Raw genomic sequence first — 24,274 nt, 5'->3', positions numbered from 1 at the left:
ACATCTGCAACATCCGTTATTGATTTATTTGATCCTGTCCATTTATACAGTGATTTATTCAATGAATCTTTTGATGATATACTGTTTTTATTCTTATGCTGGGAAACATTACTGTGAAATTGTTGGTGATTTCAGCAATGTGGAACATCTGGAACGTTGGTGATTTCTTGGTCTTTGAAGAATAACAGACTTTTTCCTGCTTTGGGCTTTTCTCCAGGGGTCTCCATGGCCAACCATGTCCTGCATATTGATTTGCTGTAAGTTTAATGTTGGATGCCCTCCCTGACACAACCATCCCCATTCATCCAGGTTTACCCGCACTACGACCAGGATCTTAGTTTAGTGTCTCGCTCACTAGGACACTAGTGATGGGGCCGGGGATGGATCCAGAAACCTTCCCGTTGAGGCTGTGAGACATTTAGTCTTTTTGTTTTGCTGTTTTTGGTTGCACTACAGGAGAAAGTCTCTTCTCTTGCTGCCATTATTACGTTCGTCAAGTTGCATATTAACCCTTGTACTGTCTTTGGGTCCAAATGACCTAATTCTCCTATCCTTCTTTCCTCCTTCCTTCCTTCCTTCCTTCCTTCCTTCCTTCCTTCCTTCCTTCCTTCCTTCCTTCCTTCCTTCCTTCCTTCCTTCCTTCCTTCCTTCCTTCCTTCCTTCCTTCCTTAGTTCCTCCTTCCTTCCTTCTTCCCTTCCTCTTTTCTCCCTTCCTTCCTTCTTTTTCCCTTCCTTCCTTCTTTCCTCCTGCTCTCTCCATCCTTCTTCCCTTCCTCTTTTCTCTCTCTCTCTCTCTTTCTTTCTTTCTTTCTTTCTTTCTTTCTTTCTTTCTTTCTTTCTTTCTTTCTTTCTTTCTTTCTTTCTTTCTTTCTTTCTTTCTTTCTTTCTTTCTTTCTTTCTTTCTTTCTTCCTTCCTTCCTTCCTTCCTCGCTTCCTTCTTTTTTCCCTTCCCTCCTTCTTTCCTCCTGCTCTCTCCTTCCTTCTTCCCTTCCTCTTTTCTCCCTTCCTTCCTTCTTTCCTTGTTTTCTCCCATCCTCCCTTCCTTATTTTCTCCCGTCCTTCCATCCTCTTTTCTCCCTTCCTTCCTTCTTACTTTGCTTCTTGTCATTCTTCCTTCCTTCCTTCTTTCCTCCCTTCTTCTCTTCCTCCTTCCTTGACCTGAAGACAGCACAAGTGTTAACAAAGAAAAAAGAAGTCTGAAACAAAAAAGGAAATGACTCTGAAATGGTTTCATTGTAAACAGGTTTTGCAGATTAAAGAAACTCTGCCCGTCTTTACTTCATCAAGTTAAAACTGTCCTGTCACTGGTCAGCTCCTGGAATGGTCCAATGTTTCTAGACTCTACTGTAAAAGCAATGTGAGATCTGTAAATCATTTCATTCTGTTTTTACATTTTAGACTAACTTTCCTTGGCGGTTGTAATTATAATGATACATCTCCATTAACCTCTCTTTCCTCCGTTTCCTTGGATCAATATGCAGCAACGAGGGATTTCCCCACAAGCAAAATGTTCATCAATTCATGAACTGCAGCTCCTCATTCAAAAAAGTGTCTTATTGGAAAGTGATTCCCTAAACGTCATTATTCAATCAATGACTGGAGTCTGCTTGCTCAGGGGGAACATCTATCTATCTGTGTTATTCATTCAGGTGTTTCTCATTTGACTTTCTGTGGCAGATGGTTCCTTTATAGAACATGTCAAGTGATATTAGCCTCCACTGCACGGCAACTGTTGCCCCTGAAAAGCTGCAGGGGGAGATGGAGGGGCAGAACCGAGGCGGGCTGGGGAAGGGGAGAATGAGCCCAATGGGAAGAAGAATGAGAAATCTCTTAAAGGGCCGTGACGGGGCCCCGGGTCTCTCCCTAAATATATTTTAACAAGAGGGACCCACGGTGCCCGGGCCAATTCATTTCTGATCTGCATGTACTGAAAGGAGCTAAAGGGAGGGGGGCACGGGGGGGCTACAAAGGCTGCATGTGGCTTTGCATCATTATGCTGCAGTTAGACGAGGATTGCATGGGTGGAGGGGGGGTGGGGGGGTGAGGGGCACACACAGGGACCACAATGCACAGAAAAGACGGCTGCAACGGGGGACCCTGCCATGCCATTATCCCGCCGCTACTAACGAGGGCTTCATGGGCCTTTGATATAATCTCACTATTGAAATCCCGATAAATCCCTCCTGCGTCCAGAGCCCGATCCCATTTGTAACGGGGTAAAGGCTGTGGGAGTGATGTGTGCGTGACTGGCTCCTCTCTGTTCTGCCAGCCGAGGCCAACACAGCCGCATGTTGAGCCGGGGCCGTTACACTGGCTTTAATTAAAAGGGGGAGAGAAAAAAGAGAAAGAAATCATCACTCTCTCTCCCTCCCTGCGCGCTCATCTCGTGAGCGGATCAGAGCCGAGGCGGAATTACAATAAAATCAACGTTTATATTCCCTTTGTCGCCCGAGATATGATCACAGAGGCAAAAACAGTGGCATGGATTACAGCACACCAGAGAGATGAATGAACAGACAGCAGAGCCAATGTATAGACTTTATTAATGGGGCTGGTATGAGTGTTATTATCACATTGATCTGAGCGCGGCTCTGCCACGGCTCCGCGGGTTCCGCTGCCTCAGCATCATAGAAACAACTCTATCCCGGCTCATCGCCTCATATTCCTGCATGCTCCCATGTTGTTATCGTGCTCCAGAGGTGGAGAGGTCACCAGGACAGGCTTCTCCCTCCCAGTGGGTTACCAGGGGACGCGTGCGTCACGGTGCGCGGGGATCCACATCTCTTTACACCGAAACGCTTTCTAGAGGTGAGGCAGCCCGAGTAGACACTCCTATTCAAATGCTTTGTCCTCTAGCTCAGGGACACTGCGCATCTCTGCCCCCCCACCCCCCCTCCCCATGTGTCGGTGCGCAGCCGCCTCCACCAGCCCGGGGAGCAGAAAGAAACAAGCGGCGGAAACTGGCACTATTAAATCAAGCCGCGCGTTTAGCCCACATACATGGGTGCCAAGTTTCTCGCACAGTCCAGGAATCTCTAAACAGGGTTTTGGAGGTCTACAGAAGGACCCCCCTCACCCCCCCAGCTGTCTGACCCCCCCCTACCCCCCATCCCCATCCCAAAGCCCGGATTGGTCACAGTGCGTCTCATTTGCATGCTCCGCCATATAAACCCTCCCGCAGACACTGCAGCCCGCTCCATCCGAGAGAGAGCGACACACCTTCAGTGGAGGGAGAGACAGAGAGAGGGAGGGAGAGAGAAAGAGAGGAGTGCATCCAGAGTGCGCATTAACAGCCATATGGAATATTTATCACAGGCTTTATACTAAAAAAGCAGCCCCGCAAAGCCGTCAGGAGCCGTCAGGAGCGCGGCAGGACAAGCTTCTCCAGGTGCGTTTGGTTTCAAACAAGTTGGACTCAGTGAAGACAGTTTGCTGAATTTACAGAATATTTTTGGAGTGACTGTGGGAAAGATGGGAGGAAAGGGGTGGCGCGGGCTGTTAGTGCTTGTTTGCGTCTCTCTGGTGTGTTTGGCCGCCGTCACGCAAGGGAAGACGGTGAAATATCAGACGTTTGAGGAAGACGCGCCGGGGACGGTGATTGGAAACTTAGCCAAGGACATCCTCTCCTCCAGCCCGTCCTCCCTGGCGGGCTCCAGGAACAATTTCCGGATGATGAAACAGTTCAACTCGTCTTTCATCCGTCTGCGGGAGAGCGACGGGCAGCTGAGCGTCGGGGAGCGGATCGACCGGGAGCGGGTGTGCAAACACACCCTGCACTGCCTCATCGCCTTCGACGTGGTCAGCTTCTCCAAGGAGCAGTTCAAGCTCATCCACGTGGAGGTGGAGGTCAAGGACATCAACGACAACTCCCCCGCGTTCCCCCGCAGGGACTCCAGCCTGGAGATCTCGGAGAACACGGCGGTGGGGACGCGCATCCCGCTGGACTTCGCCGTGGACGAGGACGTGGGGAGCAACTACATCCAGAGCTACCAGATCTCCGTCAACTCCCACTTCTCCATCGACGTGCTGAGCAGGGCGGACGGGGTTAAATATGCGGAGCTGGTGCTGATGAAGGAGCTGGACCGGGAGACGCAGTCCTCTTACGCGCTGGAGCTGGCGGCCGTGGACGGCGGGGAGCCGGCCCGCACCGGCACCACCCGCATCGGGGTCCGGGTCAAGGACTACAACGACAACAGCCCGGTGTTCGACCGGAGCGGCTTCACGGTGGAGCTGCCCGAGGACGCACCGGTGGGGTCCCTGCTGCTGGACCTGGACGCGCAGGACCCGGACGAGGGTCTGAACGGGGAGGTGGTGTACGGGTTCGGGAACCAGGTCCCTGCAGAGATACGCGCGCTCTTCAGGGTGGACAGGAAGACCGGGCGGCTCACCCTAGAGAGCCAGGTGGACTTTGAGAGTAAGAACACGTACGAATTCGACGTCCAAGCCACGGATCTGGGTCCCAACCCGAGCCCGGCCGTGTGTAAGATAGTGGTGCAGGTGCAGGACGTGAACGACAACGCGCCGGAGATCTCCATCACCCCCATGACCTCCATCACGGCGGGCATCGCCTACATCACGGAGGCGGCGGCCCGGGAGAGCTTCGTGGCGCTGGTCAGCACCTCGGACCGGGACTCCGGGGCCAACGGGCAGGTGCACTGCACCCTGTACGGACACGACCACTTTCGCCTGCAGCAGGCCTACGAGGACAGCTTCATGATCGTCAGCTCCAGCCCGCTGGACCGCGAGAGCATCCCGGAGTACAACCTGACGGTGGTGGCGGAGGACCTGGGCTCCCCCCCGTTCCGCACCATCACCCAGTACACCGTGCGCCTCACCGACGAGAACGACAACGCGCCGGCGTTCGGCCAGCGCGCCTACGAGGTGTCGGTGCCGGAGAACAACGCGCCCGGCGCCTACATCACCACGGTGGGGGCCCGGGACCCGGACCTGGGCCCCAACGGGGAGGTGAGCTACCGGCTGGCGGACTCCTACTTCATGGGCTCCCCCATCTCCACCTTCGTGTCCCTGGACCCGGCCAGCGGCGCGCTGTACGCGCTGCGCAGCTTCAACTTCGAGGTGGTGAAGCAGCTGGAGCTGCGCGTCACCGCCAGCGACGGGGGCGCGCCCCCGCTGGCCAGCAGCGCCAGCGTGCGCGTGCGCGTGCTGGACCAGAACGACAACGCGCCGGTCATCACGCACCCGCCCGTGGGCGGCAACGGCTCCACGGAGCTGCCGCTGCCGCGGGACGCGCCGCCCGGGTACGTGGTGACCCGGGTGGAGGCGCGCGACGCGGACGAGGGCGTGAACGCGCAGCTGTCCTACGCGCTGGCCCCCACTGGGGGGGGGCCCGGGGACCCCCCCACCTTCTCCGTGAACCCCTCCACCGGGGAGGTTTACCTGAACCATGCGCTGCGCCACGACGTGGACGAGACTCTGCGCGTAATGGTGACGGTGACGGACGGCGGCGCGCCCGCGCTCACCTCCACCGCCACGCTGCTGCTGCTGCTGGTGGAGGGGCCCCCGCCCAGCGGCAGGAGCGCGCACCCGCCGGGGGGCGAGCCCCGGGCGCCCCCCCACTGGGACCTGTCCGTGGTGATCATCGTGGTGCTGGCGGGCAGCTGCACGCTGCTGCTGCTGGCCATCATCCTCATCGCCACGTCCTGCAACCGCCGCCCCCACGACAAGGACGGGGACGACCGCGAGTCCTACGGGGAGAAGCCCATGCACGGGAGGCCCCACCCGGGGGGGGACAACCCGCTGCTGCCGCTGCACGGGCCCCCCGCAGGGGGGGCCTACGAGGGGGGGTTCCCCCCCGCGCAGCCCGCCGGCAGCGACCTGTGCTCCGCGTCCGAGGACGGCAGCGAGGTGCCCTGCGTGTACGAGTCGGACAGCAGCAGCAAGATCCGGGGGAAGAAACACGAGGTGAGAGGGCGCTCTGGAGTGTGGGGGGGTGTGTTTGTCTGGAATAGTTTGGCTTAAGGTTTCTCTCCCTTCAGATTTAGATGCAGTTGCTCCTTTGAAAGGGAGGGTTTGAGCTTAACTCCCTGGTATAATTCAGATATGTTGAAACAAAACGTGCGTAAAATGGAAAGAAAGTGGGACTCTTGGAAGTCTGTAGACTCCTATCGTGAATGGAAATATATTCTAAAAAGCCATTCGCAAAGTCAGAACTGCTTATTATTCATCATTGATAGAGGATAACAAAAGTAACCCACGTTTTTTGTTCAGCACTGTAGCCAGGCTGACAAAGGTGTTTCTCCCAATAGGGGAGTTTTAACCTGCCATTGTTTATGGAATAATTGCTCGGGGGTTTATTTCTGTTCAACTTCTGCTGTAATAGACGCTATATAAATAAAATTGAATGGAATTGAATTGGAAAATAACCTGTTTCCCCCCCTCCTCCCCCAGGGCTACTCCACCCTGCCCGGCTACGGGAACGGCAAGGAGGCGGTGCGGCCCGTCACCATCTGGAAGGGCAACTCCTACACCACCATCTCCGCCAGGGACCCCGCCTTCAGCGGCAAGGACAGCGGCAAGGGGGACAGCGACTTCAACGACAGCGACAGCGACGTCAGCGGAGACACCGGCCTGAAGAAAGACGGGGCCGTGGTTCCCCCCATGGGGGGCCAGAATGGTAAGAGAGGGGAACAATCAGAAACAGCTCCTGAGTGATCTAGTCAACAAACACACACAAAAGTATCAAACTATAATAAACTGATGTCAAATCAAACGGCCGCTGAGACACATGGGAGTGAATTTACGCAGGATATAACAAAGTCCATTGTCCAGGCAAAAAATAATGTTTCTTGAGGTTTATTCCATTGGTACGGAAGAGTATTAGGGATCATGCAGGAGAAAAAATATTTGAGAGGGGAAGATTTTTTTTTATTGTGCACTTCAAGAAAAAAGTTGAAATGTCGAGATAAATGTTGAAATACAGTTTCGAGAAAAAAGTCGAAGTCGCGAGAAAAAAGTCGAAATATCGAGAAAAAAGTTGAAATGTCGAGATTAATGTTGAAATACAATTTCGAGAAAAAAGTCGAAATTTCACCTTTTTTCTCAACATTTCAACTTTATTCACGAAATTTCGACTTTTTTCTCGACATTTCGACTTTTTTATCGAAGTGCATAATGAAAAAAAAATCTTCCTCCTCTCCAATATTATTTTTCTCCTGCCTGGCCCTAATACTCTTCCGTACATTGGCAAATGACCAAACAAAGAACAGTGGCCCTCTGCTGCCTCTCTTGCCCTGGTAAAAAACCATCTGCCCTCCCAGGTGCCTCACCTGTGTCTGCCAATCCCTATTCTAAACTCACCCAGTGTGCTCCAGCTACCCAGTACCTTCAAAATAAAAGCATGGTTAAGTACCAAAATAAACGTAATCAATACTAAATATCTCCGTCTCTTTCCCTTGCAGCTCTATGGGCCTGCACCAGCGAGTGCAAGGTCCTGGGCCACTCGGACCGCTGCTGGAGTCCCTCGGCGGTCAGGGCCAATGCGGCCCCCTCCCCGGCCCCCACCCTGTCCTCCTTCAGCAGCCTGCCCAAGACGGCCTCCCTCCCGCGGGACCCCCACCGCAGGGACAACTACTACCAGGCCCAGATCCCCAAGACCGTGGGGCTGCAGAGCGTCTACGAGAAGGTGCTGCACCGGGAGTACGACTACGTGTTGGTCACCCCCCCCAGGCCCGTCAGGGTGACGGAGATCAGCGACATGGCCATCCCCGTCTACACCCCCACGCCCACACACTGTCCCGACGACCAGGCCTAGGACACACGTCTGCACACTCAAGGACACTCAAAGAAATGTACAGTCTACTCAGAGTTTAACTTTAAGATTTATTGTCCATGACAGTTATGTGAGAGTATTATAAGCTATTTGTTATTGGGGGGTGCATATCTAAGTTTATCCTGATATATGTGTGTGTGTGTGTGTGTGTGTGTGTGTGTGTGTGTGTGTGTGTGTGTGTGTGTGTGTGTGTGTGTGTGTGTGTGTGTGTGTTTGTTTTTATGTAAAAGCCACATTTTGAGTCCATGAATCACTTTGAGACATTTGTTGGATGTGAAGTGTATCATATGCAAGATTTGTACATGCAGAGACTTTATTTTTTATATAATAAAGATAATCAAGGAAAGATGTGTAAATATGATATGTAATTATTGATCTTAAAAGCATGCCACTATTTAAATGTCCCCCCAAAAAACGTCACTTCTTTGAGGGGTTGGTGACCCAAAATGTCAAAGTTCACAGCAACTTCTGAAATCATTTGAATGCAATAAGGATTCACTGTACAGATTTTTTATTCGTCTGATATTCTGAAAAAGGAAATAAACTTTGAAATACTGTTGTGAGCGCGAGTGCTGTGTGTTTGAAGGCGTGACGGTGGACGTGTCTGCAGCAGCAGTCTGGTGAGTAAAGGCCGACAGGCGTCGCTGTTATTGCGGCAGCAGCGCGTCCTTGCAGCCCAGCGAGAAGGTCAGTTCTGTTGTTTTCTTCTTTTCTCCTGACCCCCCTCTGTGAATACATGATTATGGCTGGTGAGATGCCACAACAGACACAGCACCCCCCTCACCTCACACACACTTCAGACTAAACCCTGCATTGCAAATCTTGTTATTTTTTAGAGGACATTCTCTGGACCATTTTTGCAAAACAGGAGGGTGCTCGAGTTTTTATGAAATGGACCAGGACAGAATCAGCAAAGGTGCATTAACTGTGTCTACATAAGCTGGTCGAGGAAAAGGTTTGACATTTGCAACCAGTTACACACGTCCTTTATTCATTTATTTATTTATTATCCTGGAGGGAGGATCTGGTCGGTCCTGACGGGAACCTTTTGTGGGTCTGCAGAACGCGAACCGCGCGCCTCTTGCGCAATCCAGTCATTATCATTCAGGAATTCAGGGTTTTTTTTTAAAGCAGCGGCTTCTCTAGACTCAAAAGAATATGCAGAAGAGCGGATATGCTGGAAATGTGCCCCACCAGCCGGCGGGGTTTGCCCCTCACAGCAGTGAAACACAGTGGTGTAAAGTAACGAAGTACAAGTACTTCGTTATTGTACTTAAGTAAGATTTTTGAGAATTTGTACTTTTATTGATACTTTCATTTTTCTGTACTTTTACTTTTACTTCGTTACATTTTCAAGGAAAAAATCGTACTTTTAATCCGCTACATTTAAAATTGGACACGTCGTTACTCGCTACAAATTAAAGCCATGAGAACAGCACAGCGGGGGCTGATTTATGGTTCCACGTTACACCGGCGCAGAGCTACGGCGTAGGGTACGCGGCGACGCACACCCTACGCCTGTGCGTCGATAAGGCGGACGGGAAGGAAGGGGGGCGAGAGAATTGCCCTTGATTGCCCGGCGGCGGGTCCGTGACGAGACACCTTTAATACCGTTAATATTATAGATCCATGCGAGACACCTGGGGCAGACGGGGAGACTCGGCCTCCCCGAGAAGGAGCCGCAGCCCCCGGGAGAGTTGCGCCGCAGAGGCGGGCCGGAAAGGCCGGAGGAACCGCCGTCGCGTCGAGTACCGATGAAGACTGAAGCCTGAATTATGGTTCCGCGTTAAATCGACGTAAGGTACGGCGTAGGGTACGCGGCGAAGCGCACCGTATGGTGCGTGTCGCCGCGGTCAGAATAATATCACCATTATTTAGAGTTGTAAGCAAATTCTTGGATTCTTCATTTCTTTGCAATCCTTTTGAAAATAATTTTGTACTTTGAATTTTGTACTTTGTACTTTGTACTTTTTACTTTTTACTTTTGTACTTAAGTACATTTTACACCATTTACTTTTGGTACTTTATTATATTTAATTTGAGGTACTTTTATACTTTTACTTAAGTAATTTTCTTAATGGGTACTTTTTACTTTTACTTAAGTAATTTTCAAGCAGAAAATTTGTAATTTTACTTAAGTACAATATTTTTGTACTTTTTCCACCTCTGGTGAAACACAACATTCTGCAGAATTCACTTTGGACCTGGAACCGTGTGGAAATCCTGCAGGCAGAGCTGGTTCTGCCCTCCAAGCCAATGAAGCCTAATGATCAGACTCATGTGAGTTACATGAGCAGCTAGAGGATCTTCAAAGAGAAAAAAGCATGAATGATTTTCTGAGAGAAAGCAGAAACCTCCGAGTCACGTCGGGGCTTCGAAGAAAAACCAGTGAACAGAATCAAAGTTAATACAAGCTTTTATTATATCATGCACAATGTTTTCCAGCCGGAGGTACACTTTTGTCAAACCAGGAGAGAAATGCGCACTGTGGTCATCAATCCAGTCATATTTATACTGAAAAAGGGAGGTGTTGTGTACATTATAGGAACCTTATCTGTTGAACCTTATCTGCAGGTCAACTGCAGGGAAAGAAACTTAAACATGTCACACTTTCAGCCATATATTTTCTGTTGTCAATCTCTAATCCAACATGCCAACCCAGCAAAGATCTAGGACCTAAACCCAGAGAAAAACAGGAGGGGACCCATCAATCTTAAACATCCGTTCTTCTTCACCGTCCTCACCTAAAGAAGAACTCAGCTAATCAGTCTAAGAGAGCAACCATCAGTGTACAATCTTTTAGAAAAAAAACCCTCATACTTTCGACCGCGGTTGAATTGGTTGGATATTGGATATTGGATATTCGACATTCAACACCCATAAAACTTGTGATACATACCACTGATTTTGGTCAAACCACTTGTGATGTGTTCATGGTCATCTAGACTATATATCACAAAACAGTAATTATTAAAAAATCATATATATGGGCTGATTTAAAAATCATATATATGGGCTGATTTAATGTAGTTTAATGAATTCAACACCCATAAAACTTGTGATACATACCACTGATTTTGGTCATATTGCTTGTGATGTGTTCATGGTCATCTAGACTATATATCACAAGAGAGTAATTATTATAAAATCATATTATGGGCTGATTTAATGAGGTGTAATGAATTCAACACCCATAAAACTTGTGATGCATAACACCGATTGTTTTCATTAAACCACATTAAATCAGCCCATAATATGATTTTTAAATCAGCCCCTATATGATTTTTTTATATGATTTTTTAATAATTACTGTTTTGTGATATATAGTCTAGATGACCATGAACACATCACAAGTGGTTTGACCAAAATCAGTGGTATGTATCACAAGTTTTATGGGTGTTGAATGTCGAATATCCAATATCCAATATCAAACCAATTCAACCGCGGTTAAACCCAGGAGGTGGTTCTGCACTGAGAGCAACCATCAGAGTACAATCTTATAGAAAAAAAAAACTCATACTTTCGGCACACCTATTGGAGTTCGATCTTCACAACGCTGTCAGAGTCTTCAAAACTGTAATTCAGCCGGATCCTCTGATAGCTATCTTTGGTATAGCGGGAGGGATGAACGAGAATCTCTCTCGTAATAAACTCAAAATAACCAGATTTGTCCCCCTGTTGGCCCGGAGACTGATCCTCCTGAACTGGGAGAATCCTGAGAGATGTGAGGCAGCACCTTGGACTGGAGAAACTAGGATTTGTGTTGTGAGGCTCCACACATAACTTTGAGAGTACCTGGAAACCATTTATGGATTATATTGAGACCAAGCTTTAACTCTCCCACAGCTATGCATCAATAGCTGATCAAGTTGAGAAAAGCCCTGAACTGCCTGTCTGTCAGTATAGTTTTTTTCCCCCTTCCTTTTGAATCGAAGTGTCTTGTGAATTGTTGAATGCCTGTTATGTTTTATATGTTTAAAAGAAAAAGTCAATAAAAAGAGTTATACAAAAACTCACAATTTCATAAAATCCTAACAATCTGGAGCTTTCAGCTACTTCATCACTTTATTCAAAGTGGAGTGGAGCATGAACAACTTTGGTATGTGGGAGAAAAAAAGTGATCGAGGAGTGAGGGGGGAGAGAGGGAGAGAGGGAGGAGGAGGAGAGAGGGAGGAGGAGGAGAGGAGAGAGAGAGAGAGTGCAGGAGAGCAGTGGACCCGGGTCTCCTCAGGTGCGGGTCAGTCATGTCCGGGTGCTCAGAGAAAGTGCCGATCGCCGCGGCGGGACCAGAGGACCTGCAGCACTTCATGCCTCCGGTGAGTGTCCGGGGTCTGGGGGTCCGGGGGTCCAGGGATCCAGGGATCCAGGGATCCAGGGGTCCAGGGGCCCGGGGCCCCTCCTGCTGTAACAGTAAGTGCGTTGCCCTGCTGTAATCCGTGCCTAACCCCTAACGCGGTCCTTGCTCCACAGGCCTACTCCGCCGTGGCGGGGAAACCCTCCGCCAGCGGCCGCCTGCTGAGGGCCGGGGGGGCCGTGCTGGTGGCCGGGGCCCTGCTGCTGCTGCTGGGGGCCGCGGGGGCCTTCTACTTCTGGAACAACAACGAGAAGCACGTAAGAGACACGGATCCTCTTGATCCATCATTCACAAGAGCTTTAGCAGGAGGAGAGAGGAGGTGGAAGGAGGAGAGGAGGTGAAAGTAGAGGAGGTGAAAGGAACTTTACTGTACTTCTTTTCAAAAGTAGGCCATTTACATCAAACTGAATAAGAGATTGTTCTGCTACAGTTCATGTTCCTAAGCTGATTAACCTGCACCAGTGTGTGTGTGTGTGTGTGTGTGTGTGTGTGTGTGTGTGTGTGTGTGTGTGTGTGTGTGTGTGTGTGTGTGTGTGTGTGTGTGTGTGTGTGTGTGTTCCCCCTTATAATCCAGGTCCTGGTCCAGGTTTCTTCCCTCCTAAAGGGGAGTTTTTACCTGCCATTGTTTATGTAATAATTGCTTGGGGGTTCATGTTCTGGTCTCTGGAAAGATCCTAGAGACAACTTGTGTTGTAATAGATGCTATATAAATACAATTGAATTTAATTTAATTTAATTGTGTGTGTGTGTGTGTGTGTGGGGGGGGGCTGTGATCTACTTGTGGACTTAAAAATGGGCTAAAAAACTTGAATAAGTTAAAGTCTCTCATTCATTCCCTCTTTCTGAAGGAAGTAGCTCTGGCAGGGCTGCAGAATCAGCTCCTAAACTCATGAAAAACCTGAATTGAACGTTTCCAAAGGAGGGATTTGGACTCTGAACCAAGTGCAGTGCAGCCGTCGCTGCATGCTGTGCTGGGGGAGACTAAGGTGTCTTTCTTTTTCTGCAGCGCAGGCAAACAGTCCTAATGTAAGTCCAGTGCCCCTTCCCTTTCCCCTGGTGCAGCGTGACTGAGAGGCCGGGCTGGTGAATGGGAGCGTTGTGTTGCCGGGGGAAAAAGGTGGGGTGGGAGAAGGTGGAGGGGTCTCTGGTCCGGCCGATGCTCCGGGAGCAAGAGGTGGACGGATGAGAGGGGAGAAGGATCCTAGGGAGTGCTTTTACTCCTAACAGGAGTGGAGGAGAGGATCTCTGGAGGGGGAGCTGTTAGCAGCTGTTAGCAGCTGTTAGCAGAGGGAACTGGAGGGTCTCACAGTGGAGCTGACAAACACTGGAGGAAAATACGGTGAAAAGGGAGAAACAGGGTGAGGGAGAGTGCAGGAGGGGGTGGGGGTGGGGGTGGGGGTGGCGGGGTCTCTGAGGGCTCATACCTGACATGCCAGTCTGAAATTCTGTGTGTATGTGTGTGTGTGTGTGTGTGTGTGTGTGTGTGTGTGTGTGTGTGCAGGTCTACAACGTCCACTACAGCATGAGCATCAACGGTAAGGTGGAGGAGGGCTCCATGGAGATCGACCCGGCCAACAACATGGAGCGCTTCAGCACCAGCAGCGGGGCGGACGAGGCCGTGGAGGTGCACGACTTCCAGATCGTGAGTCCCGCTCAAGGGGAATGAAAGATATGAGGAGGCTGCTGCTAGAACGGGAGACGGGACTCAGTAACACCGCAGAGAAATCGATTCCGATTCAGAATCGATTATCACTTTTTGAGTCGATCCGATTCGATTCCAATATTGATTTAGGTTAGTGTTATTAAAGGTATGATCCATGATTTTAGAGAGCTAGCAAGATTTGAAAGTGGCACCTCCTGTAAGCCCCGCCCCCTCCCCCCCCCTCCCGTCAGCGCTCCGTCCAAAGCCACGCCCCCACTAACTTTGGGGAACGCACATTTGCAGGAGTCGAATTTCCAGGACATTTTGGACAGCACATTTTCATGAAGGCATCTGATTGGTCCCCCCCCCCCCCCCCCCCTGCCAAGCCTCTGGTCCTGGACCAATCCGTTTCATTCGGACCGAATGAGACGGATTGGTTAGAGTTTTTACATGATTTAAGCTGGGAGGGGGAGGAGGGGGCAGGGCTTAGAGGAGGTGCCACTTTCAAATCTGGCTAGCTCTCCAAAATCATGGATAATACCTTTAAAACAGTTTTTTGAGCTGTTGCATGAATTTTATAACTGTGTAGTTCTGCAACATATTAATCCTATTATATTGAGATTCAACAGCAAGTATTGCAGCTAATGATGCTGTAAGGACCAATCAGCTCCCAGAATGCTGATAGAACTGCTTTAGGAAACATCATGGGGCAGAATTACATTATCAAAAGATCCAGGGCAGCAAACAGAAGACAAATGAAATCAATTTAATTTTTTTCCCACATTCCGTTTTAATTTTCTCCATTTTCGGTTTTTAACTTTTGAGAATTTGGTTTTTAGCATTTTATGCAAATGTATCCCAAGACAGTATATACAGTAATATAGACAATTTATGCAATTATAACTGAAAACTCTAATGTTTTCATACCTTTAAACATATTTAAAGGCAAAAACATGGCAATAGTTATTCTGGTGTCCAACAAAACATTCCTTTTTTTGGGCATAAACAAAAAAATACCAAAAGTTGTAATGTAATGATGAAAAAAAAAATCAATCTTTAGACATACAAATCGATTTTTAGGAATTGATATGAGAATCGATTTAGAATCGGAAAATTGATTTTTTCAACCCAGGCCTAGTTTTAGCCTGTGAACCTTTAATCAGTGTCTTCCTCCTGGATGATGTAGAACTCTGTAGATAAGGACAGTTGGTGGAGGAGCTCTGAGCTTTTCCTCCATGTCTTCTCGTTAACGACCTCCCGTCTTCCTGCTCCAGGGAATCACGGGGATCCGCTTCTCCGGAGGAGAGAAGTGCTACATCAAGACCCAGGTGAAGGCCCGTCTGCCTGACGTGCAGACGCTGAACAAGGACTCCATGACCTTCGATCTGGTGGGTTCTGCTGCATCGTCACAACTTTAGCTTCCTCGTAGGAGCTCCAACTAACCCGTCAGGCTCTCGTCACACGTCCCGTCTTCAGACGCTTTAGCGTTGGTCCCAGAGCTGTTCACGGCTCCTGCTGTGTTTGGTAATGACCGGGCCGGTGCTGTCTCTGCTCGGCCCGCGGGGAGGACGTGTGAGCGCTGCTGCCGGTTAAATACAGGTCCAGTAAAAAGCTGGAATCTCGGCTGAGAGATCTTACTCTCAAATGGAAAACCCTGAAGATAGTTGCCAGTCCCCCCCGAAGTTGACGTCCTCAATGCTACTCCCTGAAGACAGCACCATAAAAAAAAAAAGTTAGTAGTTAGTTAGGGCTGCTGCTGCAGAGCTGTCAGTCTCTCTAACTGGATTTGATGGAGGAGACATGTCCACTTTATTCACCAAATTGTATTTCAACATTAATCTCGAAATTTCTACTTTTTTCTCGAAATTTCAACTTTATTCTCGAAATTTCCACTTTATTCTCGAAATTTTGACTTTATTCTCGAAATTTCGACTTTATTCTTAAAATTGCATTTCAACTTTATTCTCGACATTTTGACTTTATTCTCAAAATTTCGACTTTATTCTTAAAATTGCATTTGTACTTAATTCTCAAATTTTGACTTTATTCTCGAAATTTCGACTTTATTCTTAACTTTATTATCGAAATTTCGACTTTATTCTTGAAATTGTATTTCAACTTTATTCTCGAAATTTTGACTTTATTCACGAAATTTCGACTTTATTCTTGAAATTGTATTTCAACATTAATGTCGACATTTCCACTTTTTTCTCGAAGAGCACCATAAAAAAAAAACTTCCCTTCTCCAATATTTTCTCTCCTGCATGGCCCTAATACCGAGCGCGGTGGGGGTTGCACGTTACAACGGGGCGTAACTCCCCGGTTTCCAGAGAACACGTCCACATCGTCTGCGTGTTTATTCATCCACTCAGTTTTCCCAGAATGCCGTGGTCCCGTCCCTTGGGACGGCCGCTCTCCTCCCACTGCTGAGGTGTCCGGAGACCTGCCGGGTCAGCGCCATCATCCCGGGGCGTTAACGGGGGAAGAAGAAGAAGAAGAAAAGAAAGAGACGAGTGCACGAGTGCTGGAGCTCCGTTATCACAGAACACACCACAGCTTGTGCTCGTTCAATTGAGGCCGTCTGATAATTAAAATCATTTAGTTCTGGGTAAGCGTCACATCCACATAAATCCACATCAGCAGAACCGCTCCCATCAATGTACATGTGGATAAACACTTTCCCTCTCACACACACACATACATGCAGGAACACAATTAATTATCACGCCAGGCTGCTCTCATCGTCTCTGTCTGCCTCATAAACGATCATTTATTTCACATTTGTGCTCGTGTGTGTGTGTGTGTTGCTGTATTGCCTCATAAATGATCATTTGTAGATGGTGTGTGTGTTTGGAGACACGGAGATGTTGCTCTAATGGCTGCTGCAGGCTGGTCATTGGCTATAATTCAGAGTGATGGGAAGTATGGGCCAGATAAGCACACAAACATGCGTGTCCATCCCGAGTGGCTCAGATAAACACTTATCAGACATGGAGAAGGGAAGAAGAACCCCCCCCTCTCCCCCTCCTGCATTTGTCCCTCCAGCAAAACCATCTGAGCTGGAAAAAGGAGACGGAAAGAAAAATCTGCGGCTCGGGAACAGGGAACAGGGCCGTGGCGAGTGCAGCCCACAGGAGTGTTGCCCCGGGGTGGGGCGGCCCCCCCCAGCCCCCCCAGCCCTCCTACCTGCAGGCTGTTGACAGGAAGCCTGTTTACTCCTGAACCTTCATTAGTCCGTCTGTGGATCCAGTCATCCCAGGACGCTCCCGTGGACGCTGATGTGTCCTGACACTGTGTGTGCAGCTAAATGTTTATGCAAAGAGGAGTTTATATCCAAACCCCCGGGGCTGCAAGTTTCCCTGATAAAGAGCATTAACATATCACTATTAATGCAGATTAAAATTCAGAGAGAGGGGGCTGTTGGAGGCTACTGACAAGACGAATAAACGAGGTGGATGTTCCCCCTCAGCACGCTATTTGACGTCCACGTGAGCGCGGCCCTGATCTCTGTTTCCCCCTGAAAGGACGATGAAGTGATGCCGGCCAAGTTCGAGGACGACCTGATCTGGGTGGCGGCGGACGCGCCGCTGTCCAACCCCGCCTTCCTCAGCAGCAAGATCAAGGAGCTGTGTGGAGACCTGCCCATCTTCTGGCTCCGGCCCACCTACTCCACCGGTGAGCACTCGCAGCCAATCACGGTCCAGGAACACAATCACAATCACAATCAGGTTTATACAAGTCAGGTCAAACAAGACACTGAATTTGACTCGGTTATTTTCGCTCACTGTGTACAGTAAATAGGTAAATGACAGCTCTTATTAATATACAGGACTGTCTCAGAAAATTTGAATATTGTGATAAAGTTCATTCATTACAAATCAACTGAAATATTCAATTTTAAATTCAATTTTATTTATATAGCGTCTAATACAACAGAAGTTGTCTCTAGGATCTTTCCAGAGACCCAGAACATGAACCCCCGAGCAATTATTACATAAACACTGGCAGGTAAAAACTCCCCTAGTGGGAGAAAAACCTTAAGCCAAACAGTGGCAAGAAAAACTCCCCTTTAGGAGGGAAGAAACAGGACCAGGACCTGGATCATAAGGGGGGACCCTCCTGCCGAGGGCCAGACTGGGGGGTCGGGGTGGTCAGCATCACACAGCAGGCAGGTGGAAGCAGCAGATGCTTATGGGACAAAAGACAAATCTTCACTTGTGGACAAATAAATTAACTAACTAACTAACTAACTAACTAACTAACTAACTAACTAACTAACTAACTAACTAACTAACTAACTAACTAACTAACTAACTAACTAACTAACTAACTAACTAACTAACTAATAATTGCCCGGGGGTTCATATTCTGGTCTCTGGAAAGATCCTAGAAACAACTGCTGTTGTAATAGATGCTATATAAATAAAATTGAATTGAATTGAGCTGAGGACGCCCCGGTGCTGTCAGAGCACCTACGGCCTCCCTACTATTGTGTAACATGTGATGTGTTCAGGCGGACAGAGGAAGAGGAGGGCCGCCCCCCCCCCGCCCCGGGGGCGCCGGCAGGCCCCCGGGGAGGAGGACTACGAGGACGTGGAGGCAGAGTTCAACCCAGAGAACCCCTACCAGGTGAGCCCTCCCCCTGAAACCCCCTAACCCCCCTGGAAATTCCATATTTCCCTACTAATATGATCTGACAGAAGATTCCTAAAGTGGTTAATACATAAACTGGACTTTTGTTTCCAATTCACTAGAATGGTTTTCTCTTCGATACATAAGGCAGTGAGAACCCGGTGTGTCCAGTTAGATTCCATTTGACTTTCACCCAGGTGACCTAATATACATATCGTGGGGCACACTGGAATTCTGTAGTTGATCCATGTGGATAAATCCTCACAAATCTCCGTCCAGAACCTCCGTACCGGTGTACAGAACCATAAAGCATGCATATAATTATCTGGGGTGTTCTCTGTGCACTGTGAGCAGATGTTAGAGGTGACAAAGCCCATCTGGAACATCCTTTGTCCTGTATAATGTATTCTATGAAGAACTGTGTACTGTATAAGTTGTAAGTTTGGGTTCTTAGTCATAGTGAAAGTATTTAAACATATTTGTGACCAAGAAATCTGGTCAGTGTTAAGAGAGAGATCCACTTCCCATTTTGAAATCGGAAGAGAGACTGAATTATCTATTTTAGACACTAACCTGTAAAGTGTTGGTATTCTAAAAATGTATTACTGCTAATTCCATATTGAACAGTGAGTGTATAAAAAGGTACAAACTGTCCTCCTATGATTACATGTAGATACCGTATTCCTTGGTCTCTCCATTGAGCAAAGTTTGCCATCTTTTTATCATTTTTCAGGATGTCTGGGTTGTTCCATATGGGTGTACGGTCACATGGAAAAAGTGAAATTTTAGCTGCTTTAAGGAATTCCTACCAGGCTGTCAGAGTTGTGCTAATAGTAATACTTTTGAAACATTTATGCTGTTTAATGCTTTGACTAATAAATGGTAACTCTGAGATTTGGTTAGAAGTGAGTCTGAGTAACTGCTGTCCCCCCCGTGTCCCCCCATGTCCCAGCGAGGTCTGGAGGGCGAGCAGGGCACCATGGACATAGACCCCATGCTGGACCACCAGGGCATCTGCTGCAGGGACTGCCGGCGCAGCTACCCCCACTGCCAGAGGGTGTGTGAGCCGCTGGGGGGGTACCAGCCCTGGCCCTACCACTACCAGAACTGCAGGGTGGTCTGCAGGGTCATCATGCCCTGCAACTGGTGGGTGGCCCGCATCCTGGGCCTGGTGTAGGGCGGGGGGGACGGGGGGGCGGCAGCATCTGAACTCGTGTGCCTGACGCTGGCGGCTGATTTAGATCCAACTAGAACAACAGCACGCTTTCAACAAAATATAGACGGGTGAAGACGAGCTCCAAACACGGCTGGATTTAGGAAGCTGAACTAGTTTCCCTGAGCATACAGACGAGTGCAGGTGATGCTGTATTCACATGTACATAAATACATTGAGAGGTTCAATAACTGACCTAAATAGCTCGGTGCTGCTGCGGAGGAACATTCCTGTTTCAGCCGTCTCTCCTGTGATTGGCTCGTCACCAGCAGTTCTCATTAAAACCATGTACCGTTCACTTCCTCTCTCAAGCTGTTATTTCTTTCCTGCATTAAAGACATGTGGAAGTGCAATATCACTGAATAAAGTTGTTTTTGTGTTGTTTTTTTAAAGTCAACTTTCAAGTGTCACCCCTCTTTCTTCTCCCGCTGATCAAATGAATATATTTTCCATTTATTTACACGTCTTGCGTGTTATCGCTGGGATTATTTGTGAACCTCCTCTCCTCTCTCACGCTGGAAAAACATTTTGATTTTTTGAGCCGCTCCGCCGCTCCGAAGGGCTGAGCAGGGAGAAGTTTCCAGAGTCCTTTAATGTGAGTGTTGCAGCTCTAGAACTCTTTAATGAGACTAAAGACTCTGCAGCCGTCATGCTCCCAGATCTTACCCACGATGCAAAGTGCTTAGCTCCTTTTGATGTGGCAGAGCTGCCTGGGGCGGGGGTAGGGGGGAGGACGGGGGCGGTGTGTGTGTGTGTGTGTGTGTGTGTGTGTGTGTGTGTGTGTGAGGGATACTGCAGGAGTGTGTGAGCATCACGAAGCTAAGAGTTCCATCCAGAACTAAAAATGGGTGTTTGATCGTCACAAGAGATGAAACGGCGTCTGATGAATTTAACACTTAAGTGGGTGTGAGAGGCTTGATGATGTGGTTAGGGAGGCTGATCCATATTAATACGGCCCCGGCAGCCCCCCCCCTCTCAGTTACAGTAGTGGGGCTGCTCCCCGGCCCCCCCCCCCCCCCCCTGCTGCTGCTGGGGCCGTCCTCCGTACCCGGGCCTGCTCCCGTTACTACAGACCTGGGGCCTCATTTATAAAGTTTGCTTGCGCACAAAACAGGGCTTGAAAGATGCGCAATCCACCTTCTACGCAAAGGTTGGGATTTAAACAGAAAAAACTAACGGAAAAATGTGCGTATCCCTACGCTAACCCTGACCCTCCCGTAGGAACAGTCTGAAGATCTGGGGAACTGGTGACGCAGATGGTGAGGTGGTGAAATGAAGCCAGATTCATGTCATACTGTTAATGTCATCACATATCAGACTTATAGATCCATGTACACCCAAGCCGGTGATCTGCCCAGCTGTCCTACCTCTGCAGAAAATACTACCGTACCATCCCCGTTTCTTTTTTTTCAAAGGCTTTTTCATGTAAATAGACGATTTAACAGCAGGAAATCAGAAAGTGCTTCACATAGATCTATGTGTACGACGCTTCGGCGGAAGAAAATACCCCGTCAGATCACGTTTCCACATAGATAAATGTTGATGTCTATGTGGAAGCGTGATTTGACAGGGTATTTTCATCTGTCAGATCATCCTACCGGCACGGCATGTCCGCGGTGCAGGACACGCCGTGCCGGTGCCGTGCCAAAAAGTGATTGCCTGCCAGAATCTGATTTCTCCCCTGAAAATGGGTCTTTTTACCTGCCAAAAATTGATTGAAGGCCAAATACAGTTAATGAAAAGTTGTTTCTACCTAAATATGACTTGATCTCATTCTTGAGCTTCATAATCTGAAAATCTGACGTTTCAGCGCTGTCGCTCAACGGGCTGCTGTGCGCGCTCCCGCGGCCAGAAATCACATTCTGGCAGGCAACTCACTCGCTTTATTTTTGTTAGTGATGCCACTACTGTGACCACCAAATAATGTGGTTTTCCTGTCCTCCACCTCATCCACAACATCTCCATCTCAGTCTCCGTGAAATTTAGTGGCACGGTTGCTCGACACGTCTCATTCATCCTGACACCCAAACAGGCTGCAGGTGTCGCTGCGCATGCTCAGCAGGCTCATTCATATGCAAATACAGTCATGAACTACTTTGCATTGCCCATTTATGGTATGAAGTGGGCGTGTAGAGGGCGGGATATGAGCCGAATTCACCAGCGCAACCTTCCAGCTGGACTGTGATTTATAAAGAGAACATTGCGTGCAGATGTGCGTGCACACGGTTTTATAAATCAGCTTTTGGGTATGTTAGTATAGGTAGTTTAGTATGAATCCTATGCACTCTGTTATACACGAGGCCCCAGAACCTCACCATCCTCACAAACCTACGGAGTAGTATCAGGGCCATGCAGGAGAACAAATATTTGAGTGGGAAGATTTTTTTTTATTGTGCACTTTGAGAAAAAAGTCGAAATGTCGACATTGACTTTTTTCTCAAAATTGTACTTTAACATTAATCTCGAAATTTTGCCTTTTTTCTCAACATTTCAACTTTATTCATGAAATTTCAACTTTTTTCTGGAAATTATACTACTATACTTTTATACTTAATCTCGACAACATTTCAACTTTATTCACGAAATATTGACTTTTTTTCTTGAAATTGTACTTCAACATAATTCTTGACATTTCGACTTTTTTCCTCAACATTTTGACTTTTTTCTGCATAATGAAAAAAAAAATCTTCCTCCTCTAAAATATAATTTTTATTTTTCTCCTGCCTGGCCCTAATTCTCTTCCGTAAACTCCTGCTTTTGTGTCTTTCAGCGGTCCTTCTCACAGACTCTCCGGTCCGTCCAAAACCGCTTCCGGAGACAGCGAATCAGGAAAAAAAGGACAAAGTTTTAGAGCCAAACAACAAATCTTTTATTTACACTGAAGCTCGAGTCACACTCAGGTGCCAGCCGGTTCTCAGCCGCCGGCCGAGTCTCGCTGTTTAACCTCTCACAGGAAGAAAAATCAGTTGAGTTGGAATTCATTGCAACTTTACATTTTTTTTATACAAGCATGGATGAGAAGAGGCGATGAAAGGCTCCCCAACAGGAAGGAAACACGAGAAGAGTGATTGAAACTGATCTGAAGGTTGTACTGATGCGTTTTAGCTCTGTCGCTCACATCTACTTTCCTTTTGAGTCCTTAAAAAACACACAACAAATCAATGGGAATCAGTCGAACAGTTGAACAGATTTAAATGCCCCGCAGCGATGTGGTGGGTTTTACTCCCCGAGCACCGGCCGGAGGAGTTGCCAGGGAGCGGGAGACCAGGGGCCCCCCGGAGCTCAGGCCCACATGTGAAGAGAGATCGTGTGAAACGGGTGGAGGAGACAGAAGAGACGCTGGGGGGGAAGGGAGTGCTCAGTACTTCTTGAACTCCTGGTCATCCGGAGGACTCACTTGCACCTTTTTCTTGCCCACATCTTTCCAGTTGGTGCTGAGGACCGTCCCGCCCGACTCCATCTGCAGGAGGAGAGACGGACACAATCACAACAACGTTGTCATCTTCCTGTCTGTTGTGGTTAAAACAACATGAGCGCGGCCCCACCAAACGGCTCAGGAACATCCTGGAAAGAACCGTCTGCTCCAACACAAACACACCGTGTCTGACCCTGGATTCACACTGAAAGCAGCACAGGCATCATAGGGGTCCGGCTGCCATTCATTCTCTATGAAAGCGCTGCGAGAGGCGTTGGAGGCCACGGAGGCATTAGAGGCGTCCAGAGCGTCAATCTGAAGTTGAAAAATCTGAACTTTATGCAAATGAGCAGCGGCGACGCCGAGGCAGCGTCCAATCACAGACCGGGATTCCTGAAGCGAGAACCTCAATGCAGATTGTACTTTCATGTCACACAAACGTACACTCATTCACATGCGTACATGAGCAGAGCTGTGCACTAACACACTTATTTTATCAGGAATTAATATATTTCATCCAGCAAACTGACTTTTTTGCTGATTTTATGTGAAACAGTATCTGATGTTGAGGAGATGGATGGTCCCAACGATTTTATTTGCTACATTGATCCAACGAAAAATAATTAAAAACCGTGCTTATTAATCATAAAACACAGGTTAAACATTATGACCAAACCCGCTCTGACCCGGTGTGTCAGTGTTCACCGCAGACAGACTGCAGCTTCATGATGGTTGATGTTGATCCAGGACCAACCTGGTTAAGGATCAAACTCACTCTTATCTACGCGGAAATAACGCTGAAATATAAAGAAGGTGATCCATGGTGAAATAGGAAACGGAAGATGTGCTGCTATATATAGATCAGGAGTCGGCAACCCAAAATGTTGAAAGAGCCATATTGGACCAAAAACACAAAAAACTAATATATCTGGAGCCGCAAAAAATTAAAAGTTGAAATGTAAATGTCAAGATTAATGTCGAAGTACAATCTTGAGAAAAAAGTCGAAATGTCGAGAAAAAAGTTGCAATGTCGAGATTAAAAAGGACAGGAAAAAAGAAAAAAGAGAAAAAAAGGAAAAAAGAAGAAAAAAGAAAAAAAGAAGAAAAAAAGAAGGGAAAAAAGGAAAAAATAAAAAAAGGAAATAAAAGGTCAAACATTTTTGAAAAAGCTCCAGGAGCCACTAGGGCGGCGCTAAAGAGCCGCGTGCGGCTCTAGAGCCGTGGGTTGC

At 48.1% G+C, this 24,274-nt stretch overlaps 3 protein-coding genes across 6 annotated transcripts in view; 2 read left to right on the top strand and 1 right to left on the bottom strand.

Annotated features, from left to right (window-relative positions):
- Positions 1–3,209: 3,209 nt before the first annotated feature.
- Positions 3,210–7,987, top strand: LOC133452123 (protocadherin-8-like). The gene is made up of 3 exons (XM_061731333.1): positions 3,210–5,922; positions 6,409–6,634; positions 7,419–7,987. The coding sequence occupies exons 1-3, from the start codon at positions 3,472–3,474 to the stop codon at positions 7,769–7,771; spliced, it is 3,030 nt and encodes a 1,009-aa protein (XP_061587317.1). The 5' UTR covers positions 3,210–3,471; the 3' UTR covers positions 7,772–7,987.
- Positions 7,988–11,983: 3,996 nt separating this feature from the next.
- LOC133452122 (leukocyte cell-derived chemotaxin 1-like) lies at positions 11,984–20,027 on the top strand. Its single transcript, XM_061731332.1, has 7 exons — positions 11,984–12,105; positions 12,260–12,400; positions 13,645–13,785; positions 15,060–15,173; positions 17,310–17,460; positions 18,299–18,414; positions 19,370–20,027. The coding sequence occupies exons 1-7, from the start codon at positions 12,034–12,036 to the stop codon at positions 19,592–19,594; spliced, it is 960 nt and encodes a 319-aa protein (XP_061587316.1). The 5' UTR covers positions 11,984–12,033; the 3' UTR covers positions 19,595–20,027.
- Positions 20,028–22,475: 2,448 nt separating this feature from the next.
- The window catches only part of sugt1 (SGT1 homolog, MIS12 kinetochore complex assembly cochaperone), a 52,874-nt gene continuing 51,075 nt past the window's right edge, over positions 22,476–24,274 (bottom strand). For all 4 annotated transcript variants that reach the window (XM_061733004.1, XM_061733005.1, XM_061733007.1 and 1 more), the window contains exon 13: positions 22,476–23,090. In XM_061733004.1, the coding sequence (XP_061588988.1) occupies positions 22,989–23,090 (102 nt within the window). In that variant the 3' untranslated portion in view covers positions 22,476–22,988. The remainder of the gene's footprint in view (positions 23,091–24,274) is intronic.

The sequence above is a fragment of the Cololabis saira genome, chromosome 10 (assembly GCF_033807715.1).
Source record: "Cololabis saira isolate AMF1-May2022 chromosome 10, fColSai1.1, whole genome shotgun sequence".
NCBI lineage: Eukaryota > Metazoa > Chordata > Actinopteri > Beloniformes > Belonidae > Cololabis > Cololabis saira.
Note: the sequence above shows the minus strand (reverse complement) of the source record. Positions and strands in the feature narration are given on the sequence as shown.